Genomic DNA, 24,494 nt, shown 5'->3' with positions numbered 1-24,494 from the left:
GAGCTCTAGTGCTCGACAGGAGAGATCGGGGCCGATGGCTCTAAAGGAAATAGAGTCAAAAGAAATTCAGGATGGAATTCGGGGTTTGGAAAGTTATGATGATGTTCCAGAAGAAGACGACTTAACTGTATTTGAATCAGTGTAGATGGTCGTACCGTACTTAAAAACATAACACACCCCCTGAAAATAAGCCCTAGGGTGTCTTGAGGAAAAATAAATATAAGACCCTGTCTCATTTTCGGGGAAACACGGCAGTAAATGTATAGTATGTCCCAGTTTGAGAGGAAAGCTGTCTGTTTTACATACGGTGGTCAGGAAGGGGCCCTCTGATAAGAAAATATTTGAGCAGAGCCTTGTAGGAAGTCGGGCAGGAAAGGAGACGTGGATATCAGGGTGAAGAGTGTATCAAAGGGAACAGGACGTGGGAAGGCGTGAGGTGTGGAGACAGCGAGGGGAAGAGCCGCAGAGCTGAGGTCGGGGGTAGGGCAGGTGAGGACTGTGGCTGCTTTTCTCAGTCAGGGGGGAGGACACAGGGTCTTGAAGAGAGGAGTGATCCCATTTGACTTTGGCTGCAGTCGGGCAAGGGGGAAGCTAGAAGACCGTGAGTTCGGAGGTCGCGGGAGTAAAGTGGGATTTTGAATGCATTTTGAAGATGAGACCAGTTGTTTCTGCTCATTTTTGCTCCTGTGGTTTGAAATAAAAGAAAAGCCAAAAGGATGAAAGTACCATTTATGAAATGGGGAAAACCTGTACAGGGGAGATGGGGAGTGGGCAGAGTTGGAGAGTGTGCAGAAACCATGGATGGCTTGGGTTGTAGATATGGTAAAATTGAGAAATCTGTTGGACATCCAAGAGCAGACACAGGGAGGAAGCTGAATGTGTGTCAGCAATCCAGGGGGACCTAAAATTCATGCTAAGATAGTTAAATATATTTCATCTCCAAGGCAAACGATAGTGACATTGTGATATCCATCTTATTCTAGATCGGGAGTCTCCGTGCCACGTGAAACTCTTACGTACGCAAAAAGTTGTCTATATTAGTTGTGGAGAAGAGCACACAGCCGTCCTCACAAAGGTAAAGGGTTGGGAGTACTGTGCATTAGTGCTGGGTGTGGAACAGGTGATTATAATTGCTTGATTATTTTAGAATGGTAATGGTGTATAATTTACAGTATTTTGGCTTGAACTTGAACGCTCTCTTTAGCTTGGTTTGTTTTCCAAAGGAATACAAAAAGACTTTTTTTTTAATGTCTGTGTTTTCCTTTTTGGTAATGTTATAGATTCTCTTAGTAACTTAGTAAAAATAGTTCAGTATAAATAACTTTAAAATATGGTACAGTATATATATAAAACAATATCCCATGTTCCTTTAAAAAACAAGTCACTTAAATACATAAAAAAAGAAATAGCAACTTCATGTTTTAAAATTATCAACCTGTTTCTTTTGCTTCTAAATAGTTGCATTTCAGCGAGAATGAAAACATTATTTTTGTATTGAAAAAATAGCTATTCTAGATTGACTTTAATAAAATGCTTTATCATTCATTCAAATATAGCTGTTAAAAAATCTTTTCAAGGAATTTGTGGAGCACTTAATTTCTTACATAGGAATGATCGAATAAGATTGTCTCATTTCACCTAACTCCTTGTTTCTCATTTTAAAATTTTGTCTCCTAACACATCATTGTACTTTTAAACAATTTTTTAAATTTACAGATAGCACACATTCCCTTGAGCAGAGCTGCCTTTGTTCCATAAGAATGTAGTCTTAAGTTCCCTTTTTTATTATTTTTCTATTTAACGAACGTTCTAAAGAAGTGATTTTGGCCAAGTATCAAATGAGTATAGTGTTTGTGTAAACGACTGTGAGAGGAATTTTGTATACAAGTTTTAAAATAGTATCCTCAAGCTCAGAGATAGAGTGAAGACATGCTGCCATTTGTTCCTTGTTAGAATGGAGGTGTGTTTACTTTTGGTGCTGGTTCCTGTGGGCAGCTTGGACATGACTCCATGAATGATGAGGTTAATCCAAGAAGAGTTCTAGAGCTGATGGGTAGTGAAGTAACTCAGATTGCTTGTGGCAGGTGAGTGGTCTTAAGAGCTTCCTGGTATCTGCTGAGACCCAGAAATGGATCTTGTCTTTGTAGTAATGTAGCACGTGATTATACCTAGCTACCATTTTAAGCTATCATTTTAAGAAATCTTAATTGCATGCACTCTGGTGGTGAAATTTGGAAAAAGTCAGATCTTTTTTTTTTTTTTTTTTTTTTTGAGACAGAGTCTCACTTTGTTGCCCAGGCTAGAGTGAGCCGTGGCGTCAGCCTCGCTCACAGCAACCTCCAACTTCTGGGCTCAAGCAATCCTACTGCCTCAGCCTCCTGAGTAGCTGGGACTACAGGCATGCACCACCATGCCCAGCTAATTTTTTCCTATATATGTTAGTTGGCCAATTAATTTCTTTCTATTTATAGTAGAGACGGGGTCTCGCTCTTGCTCAGGCTGGTTTTGAACTCCTGACCTCGAGCAATCCACCCGCCTCGGCCTCCCAGAGTGCTAGGATGACAGGCGTGAAAAGTCAGATCTTAATAGGGTGTTGTAAGGAAGGATTTTAGAGTAGAACGTGGAGATGCTAGACTTCTTAGAGGACATAGTATCAGGATATGGGAAGAGATGAAGAAAGGAAAGTGAGAGAGTCCCAAAGAACTTCGTGGAAATTTCGCCTGAGTCTACCCTGCTTCTTCCCACTTATCTCAGAAGCCAAATGCAGAAGATCGTTCAGCTCTTTCCAGGACTTGCCATTCTCCCCAAGACCTGGAGTGTCAGAGAAGGGTAGTGTCACAGCCAAAATGCTGCTGCACGAAGTCCCATGCTATCGTGGAGGAGGCTCTATGTGGAGCACACGTGGAAGTTAAAAGTCAGGGTCTGAGTGTACGTCCACGTCAGCAGGAACTGTGCTGGTGCGTTATGCATTAATTTAAATTATTTGTCCACAGACAACACACCCTAGCTTTTGTGCCTTCTTCCGGACTCATCTATGCATTTGGTTGTGGAGCAAGAGGTCAACTCGGAACTGGACACACCTGTAACGTTAAGTGCCCGTCTCCTGTCAAGGGTTACTGGGCTGCCCACAGTAGCCAGCTGTCAGCCCGAGCTGGTAAGCGTGATCTTCGCGCGAGTTTAATGGCATTTTAAATGATGAAAACAATTGTTGATAGAACGTGTGGCTCAGTTCGTTTTGTGCCGCTGTAAAGGAATGCCCGAGGCTGGGTGATGTATAAAGAGGAGAGGTTTGTTTGGCTCACAGTCCTGCAGATTGTACAAGAAGCATCACAGCAGCATCTGTTTCTGGTGAGGGTTTCAGGAAGCTTCCAGTCAAGGTGGAAGGCAGGGTGTGTCACGTGGCGGGAGAGGGAACAAGAGAGGGAGGAGGTGGTGCCAGTCTCCGTTAAACAGCCAGCTCTCTCGTGAACTCACAAAGTGAGAACTCGCCCATTGTCATGGGAGGGCACCAAGCCATTTATGAGGGATCCAGCCCCATGACCCAAGGGACCTCCCGCCAGGTCCCCCATTCAGACCTGGGGATCAGATTTCAACGTGAGATTTCGAGAAGCCAAACATCTGAACCATATCAATAAGTCCCTGTTATTTCCCCTGAGGTCTTATGGAGGGAATGAACATGAGTAAATTCTAAACCACCAGTCAACAAATATTTGAGTACTTAATGTGCATGAAGCACTAGAGTTGGAGATGCTAGAGACTCCATAAAGCATAAGATTTAATGTTGTCCCCAAAGACCTTGGTGGTAGTATATAAATTTTATTATTATTGCTAATAATGTGAGTTGACATTTATTGAATCCTTAACCAAATTTCATTACAATGCTAAGCACTCAAAACCACTAGGAGCTAGTGGCTGTTATCCACATATTAGAGAGAAGGGAATAGTCTTAAAGAGATTAAGTAACTTGCCCAAGATCACACAGCCTCTGGTGGCAGGATTTGAACCCAGGTCTGCCTCATTCTGAAGCCCGTGTATTATGTGACCTTCGCTTTGCTGTTAGTATTTTGGTCATAACATGATGTGATATCTTTTTCTGCCATTTTTTTTTTCTTCTCTAAAAAGTTAAATAGCCAAGTATTCATTTCGTTGGAAATGAAAGTAAGGCAGTGACTTACTTGAGTGACTGCCTCATCTTGAAATAATAAATCTAGAAGCTGAAATGGAACCAGAGAGTCATTTAAAAAAAGTATAATTTAATAATTAATTTTGATTTTAAAAAGTCTGTGAGGTGACACACTTATGGCCTGATTAGGAATTTTTTTTAAACAATAACAATTGTAAGTTCCCTACTGGATTATAACAAATTTAAGGGACTAACTCTTCTTCTTTGTAAACCTAGCGTATAGCACAGGGCCTGGCATAAACTTGTCACACAGTAAATAGCAGTGGATGAATATATGAGCATCTGAAAATGTAGTGGCACTTAGAAAAGAAACAAGATTTGTTTTGGTGATGTTCCGAAAAGCAAAAGGAAACCTTGGTGTCCCCCTGTCACTTGTAAATTTTCTTTTGTCTAAGGCATTGTACTCACATGTGGAAAACGTGTGTTTAAGAAATGTGTGCCAATTTAAGAAACTCAAGTGTTTTGTAGGTTAATTTGAAACCACAATTTGGGGGGGGGGAGGGGCGATGAGGTGTTTCTCTGTCACCAAGACTAGAGTGCAGTGGTGTGATCATAGCTCACTGAAGCCTCAAACTATTGGGCTTAAGCGATCCTCCCGCCTCAGTCTCCCAAGTCGCTCCACCATGCAGGCTAATTTTTTTTTTTTTTTTTTTTTGAGACAGAGTCTCACTTTGTTGTCCAGGCTAGAGTGAGTGCCGTGGTGTCAGCCTAGCTCACAGCAACCTCAAACTCCTGGGCTCGAGCGATCCTTCTGTCTCAGCCTCCCGAGTAGCTGGGACTACAGGCATGCGCCACCATGCCCGGCTAATTTTTTATATATATATCAGTTGGCCAATTAATTTCTTTCTATTTATAGTAGAGACGGGGTCTCGCTCTTGCTCAGGCTGGTTTTGAACTCCTGACCTTGAGCAATCCGCCCGCCTCGGCCTCCCAAGAGCTAGGATTACAGGCGTGAGCCACAGCGCCCGGCCTAATTTTTTTAATATTTTGTCGAGATGGGGTCTTGCCATGTTGCCCAGGCTGGTCTTGAACTCCCAGCCCCAAGTGATCCTCCCATCGTGGCCTCCCAAAGTGCTGTTACTACAGGCCTGAGCTACCACGCTTGGCCTGAAATCAGAAATTTCTGCAGTTGAATTATAATCCGACTTATGTGTTCTTAAATCTGAGCTTGGATATTTGCCAGAACGATTTTATAACATAAGTGGGCAAATGCTGTGGTTTTAGGAACCTTCGCTGTAAAGTGGGGGCACGGAGGAAGGCAGCAGGGGGTATTCTGGGTAGAGGAAGTTGGAGCTGTGTCTTGCAGGGGCTTTGGAGTTAGCCAGGGAGAGGGCTGAGCGGGAGTGGGCAGCGGTGAGTGGCACAGAGGTGCCCACTTTTGGGAGCATCACTCAAATTTTGTTCTAGGAGCTGCCATTTAAGGAGACGCAGTGTGTGCTGGGGTGGCAGAGGGAAGAGGCGTGGAGATATAAAATAGCATGGTGTATTAGAAACAAAAGCATTTGGAGCCTATGTGGTGGCGCACATCTGTAGTCCCAGCTACTCAGGAGGCCAGGGTAGGAGGATTGCTTGAGGCCAGGACTTTGAGACCAGCCTGGGAAACATATGAGCCCTTGTCTCTTTAAACAAAACAAAGCAAAACAAAACAATTGGGTGGTGTGAGAGTGTGAACATGAACACAGTGGGATGGGGGAAAAAGCAAGGAACAGGAAACGAGGTCCTGAGACCACGAGCTTCTCCGGAAGGGACAGAGGCCACCGCACGCAGACGAGGAATTATCTGTTAGTCTCATGTTCCCGTTTCGAATAATGCTCTTCTTTATTTCAGGTCAGTGGCCTGAGAGAGTTAGAATGAAAAAGAGAAACGAGGTCAGGATCGGCTTGGCAGTCAGGGAGGGGGCAGAGGCAGAGTTCGACTGGAGGATACCATTTTATGTACTTACTTTTAATGGAAGTAGAAATAGTTCTAGGCAGAGAGCCCGGAGAGAAGGTTTCTTCTTGGACATGAGCAAATGGGTAGGAAACCACTCTGAAGTGTATTTTAGAATATTAGAAAAGGGAACAAAGGAGAAACTTCAATTATTGAAAACTATGCTGTTGGAATCTTTTTGACAGATCGCTTTAAATATCATATTGTTAAGCAGATCTTCTCTGGAGGAGACCAAACTTTTGTACTTTGCTCCAAATATGAGGTAAAATTTTCTTTTTGACTACTACTTTGGGGGTAGAATAATGGCGAACTAATTTTTATTTTAATAATCATATGATAGCAATGTTACTCTTTGTTTCTACCAGGTTTATCTTATTAAGTAACCAAACTAAATCTTGAAGTATTTCTCTCCATTTTGCTCCCATGAAGTGCCAATAATTTTCCTGGTATTGTAATCATAGAGGTCTAATTTATAATTTGAAATTGTTTGTTTATATTCATATTTGTTCTTAAATTTAAGGCAGCCTCTAGGGAGCTTGTGCTTACTTTGGCATCATTATTTGACTTTGCATGTCTTTTCTTCCCTGTGAAGTAGCAACAGATGCTAGTTACTTGAGAACTTAGTGGGTCTTTTGTTTGATGTGACTGAATATATGCTATTAATATATATGAAAGAGACATCACATTTTTCAGATTTGTTTTGTTATTTATAATCTGTTTATGACACCACACCAGAACGTCCCTCCTGCTGTCTCTGATGGCACTGTAGTGGGTGAGCCAGGAAGAACAGTGTTGCAGAGTTTTCCCAGGTGAAGGTAGAGTGTAGGTCCGGGTGACATCTGTGACAGGGCTTGAATCCATCCCCTTCTTCCTGGTTGGGGGAATTCAGTCTCAAAAAGGCTCCGCAGGTTTGTGTTCAGCCCTCCACTCCTTCCCCTGGTCTGCACTTCCTCTCCTCTCATCTTTTCTCTTCCCCACCCCTCCTGCTTGTGTTCAACAGGCCTTTCAAGAAGATCAGCTACATAGGGTGCTTTGATCCTCCTCCTCTGGTCCCTGAGGAGCGGTGATGATAAAGCAATCCTAATGGGTTGGGAAGAAAACAAGGGCCCTGTGGGTCCTGGAAACTCTCCCCATTAGTCTGAGACTTTGCCCTCTTTACACACACAGTTGTTGTCTGCTAGTCACTGCAATTCTGTGATTCCGGCAGCAAAGATCCTGGTGAAGGCTGAGGCTACAGGTGGGACAGCTGGAATTGACAGCTGTCGCAGGGGAAGAAAGTTATGAGCCACCTGGGGTGATTTGGGGCTGCTGCTTGAGACCCATTCAGACCCAGCTGCAGAGTGTCACAGGGAGAGCCTGAGGGAAGCTGAGGTTATTCTTTGTTTCCTCAAGATGCCAAGACAGCAAAATATGAAAAGCACTGAATCTCTCTCTGCAGGATAGCAACTTTTTGGTTTTAAGTATTCATTTCCTTAAGAAACTGACTTGAATAATATCATCTAATTAGGTTGGATTTCCTGTGAAATTCAACACAAAATTTAGTTTCATTCCTTTTATAAACATGGCATCGGATATATGTACCTGAATTTTAAATGTATTATATTTAATGCAATTGGACTTGGAACACAACACATTGATGAAAAGGGAATGAAGTAGGATAGTGTCAGAAAGCCAGGGCCAGTGAAAGTTTAAACAAGTGGTAAGAGAGGGAATGCATGAAAAATGTAAGAAGAAGGAACTGAAAATGGCTATCACTTGGGAAGGTTGTTGCTGTTTCTTTTTTTTTTTTTTTTTTTTTGAGACTGAGTCTCACTCTGTTGCCCAGGCTAGCGTGAGTGCCGTGGCGTCAGCCTAGCTCACAGCAACCTCAGACTCCTGGGCTCAAGCAATCCTCCTGCCTCAGCCTCCCGAGTAGCTGGGACTACAGGCATGCGCCACCATGCCCGGCTAATTTTTTCTATATATATATTAGTTGGCCAATTAATTTCTTTCTATTTATAGTAGAGACAGGGTTTCGCTCTTGCTCAGGCTGGTTTCGAACTCCTGACCTCGAGCAATCCGCCCGCCTCGGCCTCCCTGAGTGCTAGGATTACAGGCGTGAGCCACCGCGCCCGGCCTGTTGCTGTTTCTTTTTATAACTGAAACCTATACACATTTACTTAAAGTACAGAGACTGATCAAATCATGTGCTTACTACTCCGTTAATCTGTCACTTAAAGAACCAAGAAAAAGCACCTGTGTATTCAGCCTTTATTTCCACAAAAACACTGACTCATTCATTAATGCGAGGCCCTGAGGTAGAAGAGGGCTGGGAGGAGTTTAATTCAGATACTCTTTGCTACGTTTGATTTTAGGTTTTGGGGATTCAGTGCACGTAAACCATAGCTTCTCCTTTTCCTTTCATTTTGTTCCTTGGATAGGACTGAAGAGGGAATGTGGTTGGGATTGTCAACAATTATGTGTGTGTGTGTATCTGTCTGTCTCAAAGTCTGCTAAGTGATATAACCCTCTTTTTTGTAGAATGGTGATTCTTAACCTTGGCTGCTCACCAGAATCATGTGGGGGCTTTAAAAAAATACCGATGTCTCAAGATTCTGATTTAATTGGTCTGGAGTGTCACTTGGCCATCAGGATTTTTGAAAGCTTCCCTGGTGATCCAAAGACCAGCCCAAGTTGAGAAACACTGACCTAAAGCAATTTTCTCTTTCTGGCCTGTATATATTAAAAGGCATGGAAAGAAGATTTTTTTTTTCCCTAGTTTGTTAAGTGGTTCTGAGATTGTACTTCAGCCAAGGTGTGTGTGGTTTATTGGACACGCAATGAAGAATGAGAAAACAGTTCCAAGTCCGGGGGGGGGGAACCTTTTTACGTTGGAGGGCTGCATTAATTTATTATAATCAAATAAGGCCACATTCAAGAAACTTCAATTATATGTGTTCCACTTAAAAATGTACATGATTTTGTAAATGTCTAACTACTATGTACTTAATAATTTCAAAAAATGAAAATTATTAATTTGAAAGTTAACTTGTTAAATGACTTTGTTGTATCTGCTTTTTGTTGGAAAGCAATTGAATATTTGGTTGTGTAGCATGGAGGCCCACTGTTTCAGTTCATCCTCTAGATGGGGGTCAGTCATTTGTGACCTTAAGAGGGTGTCTTGATTTGGGTTAGGTAGGAGGATGTAGACTTGAAGCAATAAATGGTTGAAAAACAAGAAAGCATTTTTGGGGGGCATGTTGCTGAAAGTGTTGGGTATTCTGCATTTTTCCCATATTTCAATTGGATCTTTCTTAGTATAAAACGATGACTTGAAAATGTCATCTGAGAGCTCGATCAGTTCCATCTGTAGTTCTTTAGGTGCCTTGGTGATATCAGCTAGGTGAGGCCGAAATACTAATTAATTTGGGTGTGATGTCATGATTTTCAGTCAGTGAACCTTTCATTGTATGCTCCAATTAATAGGTCTGTAACAGCTTCCCAGTCTTCAAATGATTCACATCTATCATCTTGCTCATCAGTGACTTGCTATCTGGGGAAAATGTTCATCTGAAACTGTTTTTTGAAGAGGAAGTGTTTTGAAAAAAGATAGCTTTTTTAGAAATGCTTGGATTTTTTTGCCACGTATCATATATATAGACTTAGTTTTACCTTGCAAAGAAATATTCAAGTCATTTCGATTTGGCATGATATCACACAGAAATGCTGCATTCCTATAGAAATCTTCTTTCAATAATTCACATTGCTGATTTTGTTCTTCATAAAATTTAATTATTCTCACAGAGATAAAAGTTTGGCTAACACTGGTCCCTCAGATAGCCAATGCACTTTAGAATAACATGGCAAATCCACACTGAATACCTCATTTTAGCATGTTACAAAACTGACGATGCTGTTGCATTTGCACGAATATAGTTCACAATACTTATAACTTGCTGCAAAGTGCTACTTAAAATAGTAGCTTTAGCACAGAGATTTTGCTGATGCAAGATACAATGGGAAGGAATGAAAGCGTCTGGATTTGTTAAAAGTATTTTTATCTGTGCAATAAACCCTTCATGTCTTCTTGTCATGGAAGGTGCACTGTCTGTACATACACTTGCTAAATTTGCCAAATTCAGTCCAACTTCATGACATTTATCTTGAAAGTTGTTGAAGGCACCTAGTCCCTGTGTTCTGTTGGCGAGAGTGCCCAAAGTGAGTGACTCTTCGTAGCAAAGGAAACCATCTCTTATGGCCCGAATTAAGTATAAAACCTGTGTCGAGTCAGTAGTATCATTGATTCATCCAGAGTGATTAAATAATATGTATTTCCCTTTTGAAGTATAGCATGAAGTTTTTCTGTTAAGTTGAAGGCTAATTCACGCTGCCAATCAGTTATGGTTCTCCTTGGAAGAGGCAGTTGTTTGTACTTTGAAACGTTATTGGGGTCTAGGCACCCTACAACTTCAACAATGCATTCTTTCACAATTTCTACATCACTGAATGGCTTCACTCCCCCCGCCCGAGAATATAATCTACTTTACAAGTTGCTTCAGTGGCATTATTTCCAGGTCTTATTGCTGCTTGAAAGAACTGTCTTTGCTGTCGCTTTTCATCTTTCAATTTCTGCAGTACAACCTTTGGCTCCTTTCCCTCTCATTTAAAATATTCGTGGTCCTTATGAGTGTTATAATGCTGATGAGCATTGAAGTTCTTTAATGTTGATATTGCAGTATCACAAAGCAAGCAAATCATCTTTAGCAGAAACAAGATAATATTGCAATTCCCAATCCTCATTAAATCTGTTTTCTTCTTTCGTTGTTTTCTTGGTCTTTTTGACATCATGGGCTGTTAAGCAGACAAAATTAAAAAATACTGTCAAGTTGTGCAACTGTTCACAAATTCCACTTCAGACAGAAACTCATTGCGCCACTACCAAAGCTGATGACGGACCGGTGTACTTGATCCCTATAAACTCTTCCCAGCCAGCCTCGTGCTATGTGGCGCCAGCAGGCGTGGGAAGTTAGAGCTAAATCGTGAGCGTATAGCAGCCGTCAAAATTCAGCCCTTATTTGTTTACTAATAATGTTCCAATTGTGCCAGTCAATCTGGGAGGATTATTTGATTGAAACTTATTTATTTTTTGGTATTTTAAATACTTCATTTTAAAAATAAAATAAAAATATAAAAAACAGAACAAAAATGTATTGATAAAAATAAAAGGATTTGTTCTGGAAAATTTAGATTCAGTCAAGAGGCTGCACTTAAGGACCTAGAAGGCCACATGTTCCCCTGCCCCTGTCTGAGTCTATATTTTTATTGTAAGTTTGTGTTAGAATTGATGTTCATCTGTCCCTTTGAATGGGGGAAATAATTAAAATTTATAGGGCCGGGCGCTGTGGCTCACGCCTGTAATCCTAGCTCTTGGGAGGCCGAGGCGGGCGGATTGCTCAAGGTCAGGAGTTCAAAACCAGCCTGAGCAAGAGCGAGACCCCGTCTCTACTATAAATAGAAAGAAATTAATTGGCCAACTGATATATATATAAAAAAAATTAGCCGGGCATGGTGGCGCATGCCTGTAGTCCCAGCTACTCGGGAGGCTGAGGCAGAAGGATCACTCAAGCCCAGGAGTTTGAGGTTGCTGTGAGCTAGGCTGACGCCACGGCACTCACTCTAGCCTGGACAACAAAGTGAGACTCTGTCTCAAAAAAAAAAAAAATTTATATGACAACAGTGGTTTTAAAAGGAAGGTGGAAAGAGAGGCAATCTTTATGTGTGCGCAAGTGTCTGTTTTGGTTTATGAATTTGCTCTATGTAATTCAAGATGATTTTTGTTCTCTCAATAGATGAGAAATACTACCATTTTAGTAGAAGAGTTATCAAGAGCCAGATGATCAAAAACCTTGTCAAGCGCTTCTGGTTTATTACATGCTCTCCTCTTTCCCTGTGTAATGATATCATGACTCAGAACTATGGGAAAGTAATCAAGACAACTTACTTTGAACGTTGTGTTTTTATGTCTAGGTACTAAGCAGAAAAAAAATGATCATCTTATGAGTTTTTGGATGAATGCTTTAATACTACTATTTTCTTTTTTACTAGTGACAAGGATAAGAGTATAAAGCACTGTCAACTTTTTCTTAGTTCTCGATCAAGAACAGGGTTTGAGGAAAATAAGTTGAAAACAAGCAATTTTAGAAAAAGAACTTAGAAAGTTCTTTTGTTGATTTTTAAATCTTACTGAATAAAGAATAGCCAATACTGGGTGGCATTTGAAATTTTCAAGGCCACTGCTGACATCCTTTTTGCCATTTTTCTTATATGTTACTAGCTGTATGCTTGTAGTAAAAAATTAAGAGGCATTAAGCTTTCATAGGTTATTTGTAATATAGATCATAGCTGAAATGTGACTCTTTTTTTAGTACATTTTGTTGAGGTTTGGTGAACAATTATACCAACAACTAATACTTTAAAAACCTTGATGTTATGGTGTTTGAAAGGAAAGGGGGAAGAAGTCTGGAAAAGTGTTGAGTTGGTTTCTCTGGGAAACAGACTCTGAGACTCAAAGTCTTTTGGGGGGGAGTGTTCTCTAAAAGGACATCTACTTAGGGATGAATGAGGCAGGGCTGGAAAGAGGGAGGAGTTGAAATGCAGTTCATTTATAACAGAGGCCCCAGCCAATACCACGAGGAGCTTTGAAGTTGGGATGGCCCTTCAGCCCGACCTGAGTTGATGCAGGGGCTTAGGCCTGTGTTCCACCCCTGGACCTGCCATTGGCTGTGACAGGGGACACAACAGCCCCGGGTCAGGGGCAGGAGAGCAGCCCAGCTGTGAGTTGTCAGGAGCCCACGGTCATTCCCCGCAGCTGGGGGAGCCAGCGCCTCCATCCTGAAGTGCGGGAGGGATCTGGGCGTCACTCCACAGCATTTAGTTCTTAAGTGAAACACAAAACGGGGAATACGCAGGGGAAAGCAGAGGAGACAAGATCCATGCCGCATAATCTCTCATTTTTACTGTTACACTTAATTCTCCAGAATTCATCTCCTGCTGTTGACTTCAGGACTATGAACCAAGCACATTATACCAGTTTAATAAACGATGAAACCATAGCAGTCTGGAGACAAAAACTCTCAGAACACAACAATGCGAATACAATCAAGTATGTGGTTGCTTGTCTTCCTTTATCTTTTCCAAAGTAGTTGGAACTTTCTAGCCAAGCGGTTTACCTTACTTCTATTCTATATTGATATTGTGAATGTAAATGGAGTTTTACATTTTTGGGAATCGTAGGGTTTTTGCAATTATTTCAGAGTTGATCATGTTAGCCCCAAATAACATAAGAGATTGTTCCTCAGTTCTCACACAATGTATTTATCCTCAACCTCTTGTTCAGTGTAAGGTCTTAAAGATTCTGACTGACGAAGGCCTGAGTTGGCCTTTCTGCTAAGAGAGTGTAGTGTTATTGTTGTGTAACCCCAATGGGTTTCTTCATATGCATGTTCCAAAGCATGCTGAATCCAAGGCAGCCGTTACCTGATCAGAATAATTTCTAACATTTTCTCAATCTAAGTGATTAATTGAGATGGTAATTCAGATTCATGTAGAGAAAGAAAATGCAGTAAATAAGATTGAGACCTTTTATCAAGTTTATTCTTAGGGGAGAATTTTGCACATTTTTACCCATTTTCATTAGCTTTCCTCAGCATTCCACTTTTCCCTGCAGAGTTTAATTCTTGGGCGTGAATAAATCAAACTCTGTGCACAAAACAGTGATCATTCCCAGAAATCTACATAATAGTTCCCACTTTATGACACAGATTGTATTGGGGCAAATAACCAGGACCCTAAATGTTGAGTTACCATTTCAGGTGGTAACTTTTTGAGCGAGGAAGCATCAGGAACGCCCTAGAACAGCTCAGGGCCAGTCCTTGGAATCCCTCCGACCTTAGGTGGCTGTGCCAAAGAGTGCAGGCAGGAAGGGCAGCAGGAGAAAGGGGGGCAGGGCTAGCTTAGGGGCCCGAAGGAGGTAACTGTTAGACACTTTACCTTTGTTTTCTTATTTATAAAATGAAGAGATGGAAGAAATGGTCTCTAAAGATCTTTCCTGACCCCAATTCTATAATTAACAGAAGTTACTGCAATCCCTTTCCCAGATTTATGTTTGTTTTATTCCTTCCCTTTTCCTTATACTAAGTAAGAGGGTCCCTGGCATGGAATTTTATTACTACCTTGCTTGGGTCCTCAGAAACTGTTTTCCCAGAGTCTGTATGACCCTAGTTAATAGGAATAAGTGCTCATTTCACTTATTTTTAGTTTCTCAGGTGATAAAATAGAAGGAAATGGCCGGGCGTGGTGGCTCACGCCTGTAATCCTAGCACTTTGGGAGGCCGAGGCGGGCGGATTGCTCAAGGTCAGGAGTTCGAAACCAGCCTGAGTGAGACCCAGTCTCTACCAAAAATAGAAATAAATTAATTGACCAACTAAAAATATATATATACAAAAAATTAGCCGGGCATGGTGGCGCATGCCTGTAGTCCCAGCTACTCGGGAGGCTGAGGCAGTAGGATCGCTGAGCCCCGGAGATTGAGGTTGCGCCACGGCACTCATTCTAGCCTGGGCAACAAAGTGAGACTCTGTCTCAAAAAAAAAAGAAGGAAATGGTTGTTCATTTATTAATTTGCTAAGATAATTTCTTGTGTTTGGGAAATAATAGCTCAGCATCTCTTTTTTGGTTTGATTCCGTGCTTATGTTTGGATGTGAGGTAGGGAGTGTCTTAGATGGTTGGTGGTTGAAGAATATTCAAGAACATTAACAGGGGCAAAAGTTTTTCTTTAAGGAGCTTTGATACTCTTTTTTTTTTTTTAACATGGAAAATTTAAGTTCTTGTTCATTTTGAGATGTGACATACTGTATTTCTAAGGCAAATGCATGTTTTCTAAAGCTTCATCTGGATAAGAAAGAGCTGCTATTAATGAGATCATAGAACTGATGACTAATCTATTGCTGAGACTTAAATAACCATTTATTTGTAATTATTAAAGACTTCTTTCCCTTTATTTATTTTTTTATTTTTTTTGAGCAGTGGTGTTGTACAGATATTATCTTCTGCAGCCTGTTGGAATGGAAGTTTTCTTGAAAAAAAGTAAGTGACATTAGAGGCTTAAAAAAACCCACCTATGTGCCTGTAGTCTCAGCAACTCAGGAGGCTGAGGCAGGAAGATCGCTTGAGTCCAGGAGTTCGAAGCTGTAGTGTGCTGTGATAGTGTCTGTGAATAGCCACTATACTGCATCCTGGGCAACATAGCGAGACCTTGTCTCTTAAAAAAAAAAATTCTAAAACAAAACAAAACCCACGTGTGATGCAAATAACTCAGCAAAGGCTGTGAAAGACTTCTGTTCTCTTTGCTGGTGGTGGTTGGCTTTAATTCAGTGGATAAGCCGATGCTTTGTGCAAGTATTGGAAGGCCTAATGATGATGAATGAGAAGGCATCAGGAAGGGCAATGCCCATTCATGCCTGGTTGGCAGAGGAGCAGATTACCGAAGAGAGAGACTGTATTTCAGAAAGAATTGGTGTAATCAGAAGTTAAGATTTTCAGGGCACTCTAAAATGTTATACCCCTCAGGTGTGTACAGCATTTGTTCTTAAATTCTTAAGCCTTTAAATAATTTTTGTTGGTTTCTTTGATTTACGTTCCCATAGTTTCTTCTTTTCTCAAGAGGAGTAAACTTAGGGGAAGTTTCAAGGAGGCTCCAGGAGCTCCTTGGCTTCACGTCCAGCCCCGCTCACCAGGAAATTATGATTTGAGGCTGAACTCCCAGGTGGCAAACAGAATGTTTCTTTGCTCGACCTTCTACAAATATCTCCCCCAGGAACTTAATGTAGCGGAAAGGTCTTGTCATGGGTTTCGATCTTTGGTGATCTCAAGACCTGATCATCTCTCAGTTTTTTCTGCCAGTGACCAGGCTAATGAGATCTCGAGGTGAATTTAGGATGAGAAGAGTATCCCAGCTCCATAAAAGAGATCGAGAAAGAGAAAATAAATCTTCCCTCTGCCTTCTTACGGTCCCTCCACCGATTGGATTATGCCCGCTTACATAGGATGGGAGCAGATCTTCCTTAGTCTACTGATTCAAACGCCAGTTTCTTCCAGAAAACCCTCTAAGATATGTGCAGAAGTAGTGCTTCACCAGCTATTTGTGTATTTCTTAACCCAGTCAAGTTGACACCCTAAAATTAACTATCACATTCTCCTCCAAAAATGTGTCCCTAATTCGGTTGCAAGAGGTCACTTCAGAAACACTCTTAAGTTACAGCTAGAGATTACAGAGTCATTTATTTGTATCATGTAAGGCAGCTGGAAGGAGCTCCTGTAATTCATTTTATATTTAGTTTTTTCCTCCAGGGAAGGTAAACGGATTCACCGATTAGCTGATGTTGGTCTTCTAGAACATCGGTTGTCAACCAGAGTGATTTCGCTCCCCACAGGACATTTGGCAATGTCTGGTCACTACAGTGGCGGAGGGTGCACTACTGGCATCTAGTGGGCAGAGGCCAGGGATGCTGGGAACATCCTGCAGTCCCATCTGCCCAGCAGAGAATTGTCTGGCCCTAAAAGTCAGTAGTATCAAGGTTGAGAAACCCTGTTCTAGATGTATTGCTTTTAAGAAGGTTGGAAATGGTTTTTGGCCAGACTTGTTGGGTTATTTACCCTTTGTACCATGGATTACATAGTGTTGTAGGTAAAGCTTTTTTTTTTTTTTTTTTTTTTTTTTAACATCTGTGCTATTTCAGGTCTATTCCTCCAGCTTATACAAGAGACATCACAGGAAACTAATCAAAATGAAGATCAGTTGTACAAAACAATAAATACATATAGATAAAGCATTATTTTTTTCTTAAAAGCATAGCAAGAAGTACCTCTAAGCATATGGAAGGTTACATATGGAAGTCCACGATTCATTTCTATGTTTTGGGCAGGTCAATTTTTAGAAAAACAACAACAAAGGACCCAACAAACAAAGTTTAAGCAACTCCTCTTCATTTGACCATTTTGGGTGCCAGTACCTATAATTATGATTTTTTTTTTTAATGTTAGAAATTCTACTTATGTTTTCATAAATTATACTGTTGCTATGAGAGAGTGTTAAAACTATCTGAATGTGCCCATTACTCATAAACGCAAGCCTGTTTTGTAAATAGGTAGCTTTTTTTTAAATTAATAGGTATGGACACATTTTTGGAGATTCTGGAGTGGGAATTTAAAAGAGATGTTCTCTAAGTCTGTAGAAGGCTAAGACTTCAAGGTCAGAAAAATGATTTAGTTGCTAGGAAGTTAAAAATAATAGCTGTGAAATTAGTCCCTGGGGGAAGATAATTGTATCCCTTATGTTAACTAAGAGCGATGTTAACTTTGCATTTGTCATAGATCTGATTTTTATTTTAAAAACTTTAAAAAGGCTTTCAATAAGGAGGTTCTTCTTGCCAGTTTGTTGATGCGTGGGACAGTTTGCACGGGAGACATTTTTTGCTCCTACATCTAGCTCAGTGCCACAATTAACAGAAAAAGGGAAAAAACACAGGTAAACAACACTCTGCTTATAAACTTCAGGATAGCCTCAACTTGAAATGATAATCTCTGTACTTTGACTTGAAGGGGGGAAAAAAGTGAAAATTTAAAATCATCTTGAAAAAAGGATTCCCGCAAGGTTTTTCTGTTGGGTTTCCCCAAAGTGTAGTGTGTTTGTGGATCTTGTCTGCTGGGTCAAGTTTAAATCTGATCAGTAAGGTCAAACTCTCTTGTTTAAGTGTTTACAATTCCCATCAGGATGTTTGCTTTGTTGTTCTTTGCTTACATACTTTTTTGGTTTTGTTTGTTTAGAATTGATGAACATTTTAAAACAAGTCCCAAAATCCCTGGGATTGACCTGAACTCAACTAGAGTGTTATTTGAGAAGTTAATGAACTCTCAGCACTCCATGATTCTAGAACAGGTATGTTCCTTACATTTTACAAAGTCCATTTTTTTTTTAATGTATTTTTGCATTGAAAATTTTCAAAAGAAAAAGTGAGGTGGAAAAGTGAGAGTCCTATAACATCTTAACTGTGCAAAATATTCACTTTGGGAATTTGACCTACCTTTTGCTTTCTTTTGGCCTAATACTTCCTAAGAAAAAGCCCCTCTGGAATATAAAGTTTGCGTTCTCAGGGATCTGTGGCTTTTCTTCTCACCGATGTGTTCGAAGAATCTAGGCGCTGGCCTGACTCACAGTTAGGTCCTCAGAGCCTGAGGAATGAATGAGAGTCGAGAAGTGGAGTGAGAGTCCAGTGGCTTTCGAATTGAGAGATCAGTTAACTAGAGCTCAGGGATGTCTGGATTTCTCATTACTCTTCTCTCTCATGCAGATCTTAAACAGCTTCGAAAGTTGCCTGATTCCACAGTTGTCAAGTTCCCCACCAGACGTTGAAGCAATGAGAATCTATTTAATACTACCCGAGTTTCCCCTCCTCCAGGACTCCAAATATTACATCACGTTGACTATTCCCTTGGCTATGGCCATTCTGCGGCTGGACACAAACCCCAGCAAAGTATTAGGTGAATTAGCTAAACTTTCGATACCAGTAGTTTTGTCCTGATTTATTTTGTTGGTGTGAGCACTGGCTCTCAGTGGATTGAGATCCAAGAATCTGTTGTCATTTAATGGCCTTAACATTTAAACTTCTAGCTAATCATACTTGCAATCTGAGCGAACAGAATCATTATTTAGATGATTTGAAATGATTCATGCCAGATTAATCTTGATTTTGTAATATTCACAAAGATTATTTACCTTTGGGCTATTTTTTGGGGGTCCCATATTTACTTATAGTTAATAGTGCCTCAAAATGTAGTGTCCATCTGTCTGTCTTTCTCCCATACCTAAATTAGTGAAACAAACAGTTTTTGGTGATACACAGGTTTCCAAAAAAAAAAAGCAAGGAAGAAAATGACCTAGTGGGGACTTACCGAATGTTTGTTTTGTTTTTCTTTTTTAGGACAGTTGAGCCCACACTGATTTTTGCAGGCTCCGGGCACTTTGCTGAGATAAGAACCTTCCGTTCCTCAGTGAATTGGAGAGTGTGTCTCATGGGAGTAGCACCTGAGATGTTTTTGTTAATCCAGTGCAGGAAGTCTATCACCTGGCTTTTTACATTCCCTACCCCCGCCCCGCCCCCCCATCCCTGGTAAATTTTTTAGGTGTTCGTTGCAACTCAGTAACTTCCGTGTTCTGGATGAACTGGGACGTTACTTGAGTGTGGTCTCCGTGAGTAAGGAGACTTGAGATCATGAGGGTGGAATCCTGGCTCCTCCATATTGCTTCCACCCTTGCAGAAATAAAAACGCAGATAGTCATGAAAGCGCTAGCAATATGTTGGTACTTAAGTTTTTTGAAGATCAGAAGCCTGTGGGGCACATTTTCTCAGGGGTTCTTATGGACATGAACTGGTGGGATGGCAGTCTCTGAAGAAATAGGACCTGGCTTTTAAGTTTGGGAGTTTGTTCACTCTTATTTTTCTAGGTTGGACAGCACCAAGAGATCAGAATTATTCAATTTCAAACTTAATTTATTTCTAACCTCTGATTATCAAAATTTAAAAGAATACTTCAAAGTAGAGAGCACACTGTAGGTGCCCACCACACAGATTCAGTAAGTTGTCAGTGTTGTGCCCTTTTATTTTTACCTTCTCCTCTCCGCCACCCACCAACTTTTCATTTTTTGCTAGAGTATTTGAAAGAAAATTCCAGACATATTATTTTATTCTTTAAATGTTTCAGTATGGCTAAGTTTATTTCTGACAAAGTAGAAGCCAATGATATAGTCTTCTTGTCTGGTTGTGAGAAAGCATTGTTTGGTGAAAAACAAAAACAGTAGTTTTTCAACTAATTCTGCCTCTTGAAGGGAAGGAAGCGAATAGTTGCCATTACCGGTGCTATTTCTAGAGCATCCTGATGTGGGATTTAAGTGGTGGCTGGAAGGGCTGGGCCATATGAACACTTTCTGGACTGCTGCAGTGGTGGACATCGCTCCTGCCCAAACCATGGTGTATCTTGTCCACATATAGCCTTGGAATTGAACTTCTAGGTTAGCCTTTAGAATGAGTCTTTGAAAAAAATGAAATCAAACTTTACATAAAAAATAAAAAGCTCCAGGGATTCTTGTATAGTTGCTGCTCCCTCCAGAGATGTTTTAATGGATTCCTTTTAAAAAGTCACTTTGGCCGGGCACAGTGGCTCATGCCTGTAACCCTAGCACTCTGGGAGGCCGAGGGGGGAGGATTGCCTGAGCTCAGGAGTTTGAGACCAGCCTGAGCAAGAGTGTAGACACTGTCTGTACTATAAATAGAAAGAAATTAGCCAAACAACTACAAATAGACAAAATTAGCTGGGCATGGTGGCGCATGCCTGTAGTCCCAGCTTCTCGGGAGGCTGAGGCAGGAGGATCGCTTGAGCTCAGGAGTTTGAGGTTGCTGTGAGCTAGGCTGATGCCACGGTACTCTAACCCAGGCAAGAGAGTGAGACTCTGTCTCAAAAAAAAGTCAGTTTTGGTAAAATGTATCTCAGAATAATCTTTATCTTCTAGACAGAGCAGTTTTTAGCTAGTAGGCAGAAGACGTAACTACTTGCTTAGGATTACATGTTGAAATATGTTTTTTCTTTCTTTCTAAAGATAACTGGTGGTCTCAGGTATGCCCGAAATATTTCATGAAGCTAGTAAACCTCTATAAAGGTGCAGTCCTGTATCTACTGAGGGGAAGAAAGACATTCTTAATTCCTGTACTGTTTAACAGTTATATTACAGCAGCTCTCAAGCTCTTGGAGAAGTTATATAAGGTGAGCACAGGCGGAGCCGGGGGGAGAGGGGTGAATCGAGGGTAGGGGCAGCGTCCTGTTGAGAGGTCCTGCGGGAAGCCATGTGTTAGTTGTCCTTATTTTGTTTTCCACCAGGTAAATCTTAAAGTGAAGCACGTGGAATACGATACATTTTACATTCCTGAGATTTCCAGTCTCGTGGACATCCAGGAAGACTACCTCATGTGGTTCCTGCACCAGGCAGGGATGGTAAGAATTCCTGTAAAGCATATCTTAAAGTTTAATCTTTCCTTCAGAGTGTTAAGTCGGGACAAGTAAAGCACATCTGAGCCACTCGACTTGTCTTTGACTTTGACGTTGCTGTCTCGTCTGTTTTGCATCCAGCTGGCTTTTGCATTCTCGAAACTTCGAAGTGCTCTAAGTGGTGATAAATGTTACAAAAAGTAATAAATGAGTAGTCACCCAGAATGTGATAAATGTGATCAGTTGCCAGCATTTTTAAAAATCCAAGGTATCTAAAGAAGTCAACTCAGAGAAAAACAGAAAGTAGAATAGTGGTTGCTAGGGGCTAGAGGCAGGAGGAAACGGAGAGCTGTGATTTAATGAGTATAGAGTTTCAGTTTTGCAAGGTGAAAAAGTTCTGGAGCCCTGTTGTACAACAATGCGAATATACTTAACAGCGCTGAACTATACACTTAAAAATGATTAAGATGGTAAATTTTATGTTATGTTTTATTACCATGATATTAAAAAAATCAGGACACATAAAAATATGAATTTTTAGCTTCTCTTGAAATTTGGAAAGTCTGGCAACACGCTCTATCTTGCCATATGGCACCAGTTGGCTGGAGTTCAGTGGTGGCTCTTTAGATGAGGCTGTGTGTGCCACAGTCCCTGCCGCAGCTTAATCTGTCCCTGACGTTGAAGAAAGTGTTACTTGGTGATTATTGTCTTGTGACAGCTAGCCGACTTCCGTCGTCATAGGGGACCCTGTAGGCAGCTCTGATTTAGGGTCATAGTGTGGTAGGAACCACTCAGTTTGATCGGGGACAGGCTTGGGATATCTGTAAGGCTCTTTAGGATCTCCCATCTGGATGTGTAAGTGTGAATTAAGTTAAAAGCCAGGAGGGTAATTTGGTTATTGTATTTCAGAAGCCACATGCAGCAGGTGCATCTGAGGTGAGCCATCACCAACGTTAGGATGAGGTATTTCCCTGTAGGGTTTTTGGAGGTCAGCGGAGGTCTCCAAAAGCAAGGCATTTAAATAGACTTATTTAGGCCGGGCGCTGTGGCTCCTGCCTGTAATCCTAGCACTCTGGGAGGCGCCGAGGCGGGAGAATCGCTCAAGGTCAGGAGTTAGAAACCAGCCTGAGCAAGCGCAAGACCCCGTCTCTACTATAAATAGAAAGAAATTAATTGGCCAACTAAAAATATATAGAAAAAATTAGCTGGGCATGGTGGTGCATGCCTGTAGTCCCAGCTACTCGGGAGGCTGAGGCAGGAGGATCACCTGAGCCCAGGAGTTGGAGGTTGCTGTGAGCGAGGCTGATGCCACGGCACTCACTCTAGCCTGGGCAACAGAGTGAGACTGTCTCAAAAAAAAAAAAAAAAAAAAAAGAAAGAAAGAAATTAATTGGCCAACTAAAAATATATAGAAAAAATTAGCCAGGCCTGGTGGCACATGCCTGTAGTCCCATTTGGGAGGCTGAGGCAGGAGGATTGCTTGAGCCCAGGAGACTGAGGTTGCTGTGAGCTAGGCTGATGCCACAGCACTGTAGCCTGGGCAACGGAGTGAGACTCTGTCTCATAAATAAACAAACAGATAAACAAACAGACTTACTTAACTAAACCAACAAAATTGTTTTCTTTGTCAAATAATAGATGATCAATGCTAGACACAATGTTGTGTTTTTTTCTCTAGGAACTTTAAAAAATTAGCATAATGTTGCATTTTAAAATAAAATTTTACGATTACCGTGGGAAAACAAAACACTTTGGTAAAAATGAGAGTGTTCTAAATGGGATGACATGGGAAATTTAACATGGAGGCTAGCAGTGAACTCTTTCACCTTCAAATTTAGAAATTGTAAAAAATAAGCTTCTCTGTTTTATTGATTGTGAATAGTTTATTCACTAAATAATAAAATGTTAAGAGATGAGATAAGCCTTGTGAACTGTTTAGGCCAACTGCTTTGTTTCTGGGTGAAGAAGAGGCCTGAGAAGTTAAACGATTTTCCCACCAATTCTAACAATAAAAGTCAGTTCTTCTAATTTATTCTTTCTGTGACTTGATGCTGAATAAAAGAAATCTAAGAAACTAATTCTTTTTGACCCTGAACAAGAAGTTATTTGTGTTAAAATCTAGATTCTCATGACTGTACTCTCTGAATGGAGGTAGTTAAGTGAGCAACTTTTATAATGTTTCATAGTTCCTTTCTCTTAACCTTTGACAATCAAATATCAGATCTTGAATAATAGATGCTCATTTCTTCAGTAATTAAGGTAGTTATTGCAGAAACCCAGAAGATTAGGTGAAATCAGTATGTGATCTGTTGGGATTCCTGTAGAATTTTTTCTAGGCTACAAAGTGACATTTAAATTTCTTGATATCTTGGATTTTAACTGAAAATACTAAAGCCATTTCATATCGGTTATTTTTATTTTAACCACTTTTAAATAATGATGAACAATAAATGGATTTTTTTGTGTTAACTTTTTTTTAGCTTAGTGCTATCCTAGGCCGTAGAGCATATTGTTGCTGCAGTCAGAAAGTCTTGGTTCAAGTGTCAACTCTGATCTGCTGTCTGTGGTCTTGGCTGAGTTCCCTACTTCCCATAGGCCTAGCATCCTCATTTGTGAATGCGAATCATAACAGTATTGTGAGACTTACATGGGAGGAAGCGTGGAGAGGCCCTTGCGTGGCAGAATGCTTAGCATATAATAAGCCCTTCGTAACTATTTTTGCTAAGCGTTTCTCGAGCACCTCAGGTATGTCATCTACCTGCCAGTCTCTGGGAGTGAGACTCGAGTGGCATATGGCGTCTGCCTTTGCGGAGTGTTTAGTTCAGTGCAGAGGCAGCAGTGGAAAATAAATGACAAAGGTGGTGTGCAGAAGGAACATCCTGAGTGCTTTTTGCTCATCGAAAAGAAGAGGGCAGTAGTGGCTTGTTTATCTCAATGAATAGCCTGCGGTCTTCCATGCTTGCAAACCAAGCAGCACGTAGAGTGAGCGGCTCCTTGAGTGCCCGCTAGAGGGCAGCACGAGCGAGGAAGTCGGCGACAAAGCACACATCCTGCAAAAGCCAGAGAAAGCGCGCCATCTCGCTGTGTGCATTTACGGACACGCGGCACAAGGGGGCAGTGTTTCAGCTCCAGGTTCCGGAATTGTCCAGAACAGACCCCGAGGCAGGGGAAGCTGCGATTCCTCCCCAGCACTGCAGGGGGCTCTGCAAGGCCCCCTGCTCCACTTGCAGCCCCCTTTAGGAAATGTTGATTTGGTATTTTTTTTTTTTTAAAAAAACCTGTTCTTCGTTCTCCAGTTCTGTGCC

At 41.1% G+C, this 24,494-nt stretch overlaps 1 protein-coding gene across 3 annotated transcripts in view; it reads left to right on the top strand.

The window, feature by feature from the left end:
* HERC3 (HECT and RLD domain containing E3 ubiquitin protein ligase 3) overlaps nucleotides 1-24,494 on the top strand; it is a 119,073-nt gene that overhangs the window by 53,761 nt on the left and 40,818 nt on the right. For 2 of the 3 annotated variants that reach the window (XM_020284611.2, XM_012774049.3), the window contains exons 7-16: nucleotides 984-1,075; nucleotides 1,954-2,084; nucleotides 2,994-3,154; nucleotides 6,298-6,374; nucleotides 13,129-13,253; nucleotides 15,178-15,237; nucleotides 17,977-18,088; nucleotides 18,501-18,690; nucleotides 20,804-20,967; nucleotides 21,082-21,195. In XM_020284611.2, the coding sequence (XP_020140200.1) occupies nucleotides 984-1,075; nucleotides 1,954-2,084; nucleotides 2,994-3,154; nucleotides 6,298-6,374; nucleotides 13,129-13,253; nucleotides 15,178-15,237; nucleotides 17,977-18,088; nucleotides 18,501-18,690; nucleotides 20,804-20,967; nucleotides 21,082-21,195 (1,226 nt within the window). Of the gene's footprint in view, nucleotides 1-983; nucleotides 1,076-1,953; nucleotides 2,085-2,993; nucleotides 3,155-6,297; nucleotides 6,375-13,128; nucleotides 13,254-15,177; nucleotides 15,238-17,976; nucleotides 18,089-18,500; nucleotides 18,691-20,803; nucleotides 20,968-21,081; nucleotides 21,196-24,494 lie in introns of those variants that run through there. The other variant, XR_012915714.1, reaches the window with a different exon arrangement.

Source organism: Microcebus murinus, chromosome 29 (genome assembly GCF_040939455.1).
Source record: "Microcebus murinus isolate Inina chromosome 29, M.murinus_Inina_mat1.0, whole genome shotgun sequence".
NCBI lineage: Eukaryota > Metazoa > Chordata > Mammalia > Primates > Cheirogaleidae > Microcebus > Microcebus murinus.
Note: the sequence above shows the minus strand (reverse complement) of the source record. Positions and strands in the feature narration are given on the sequence as shown.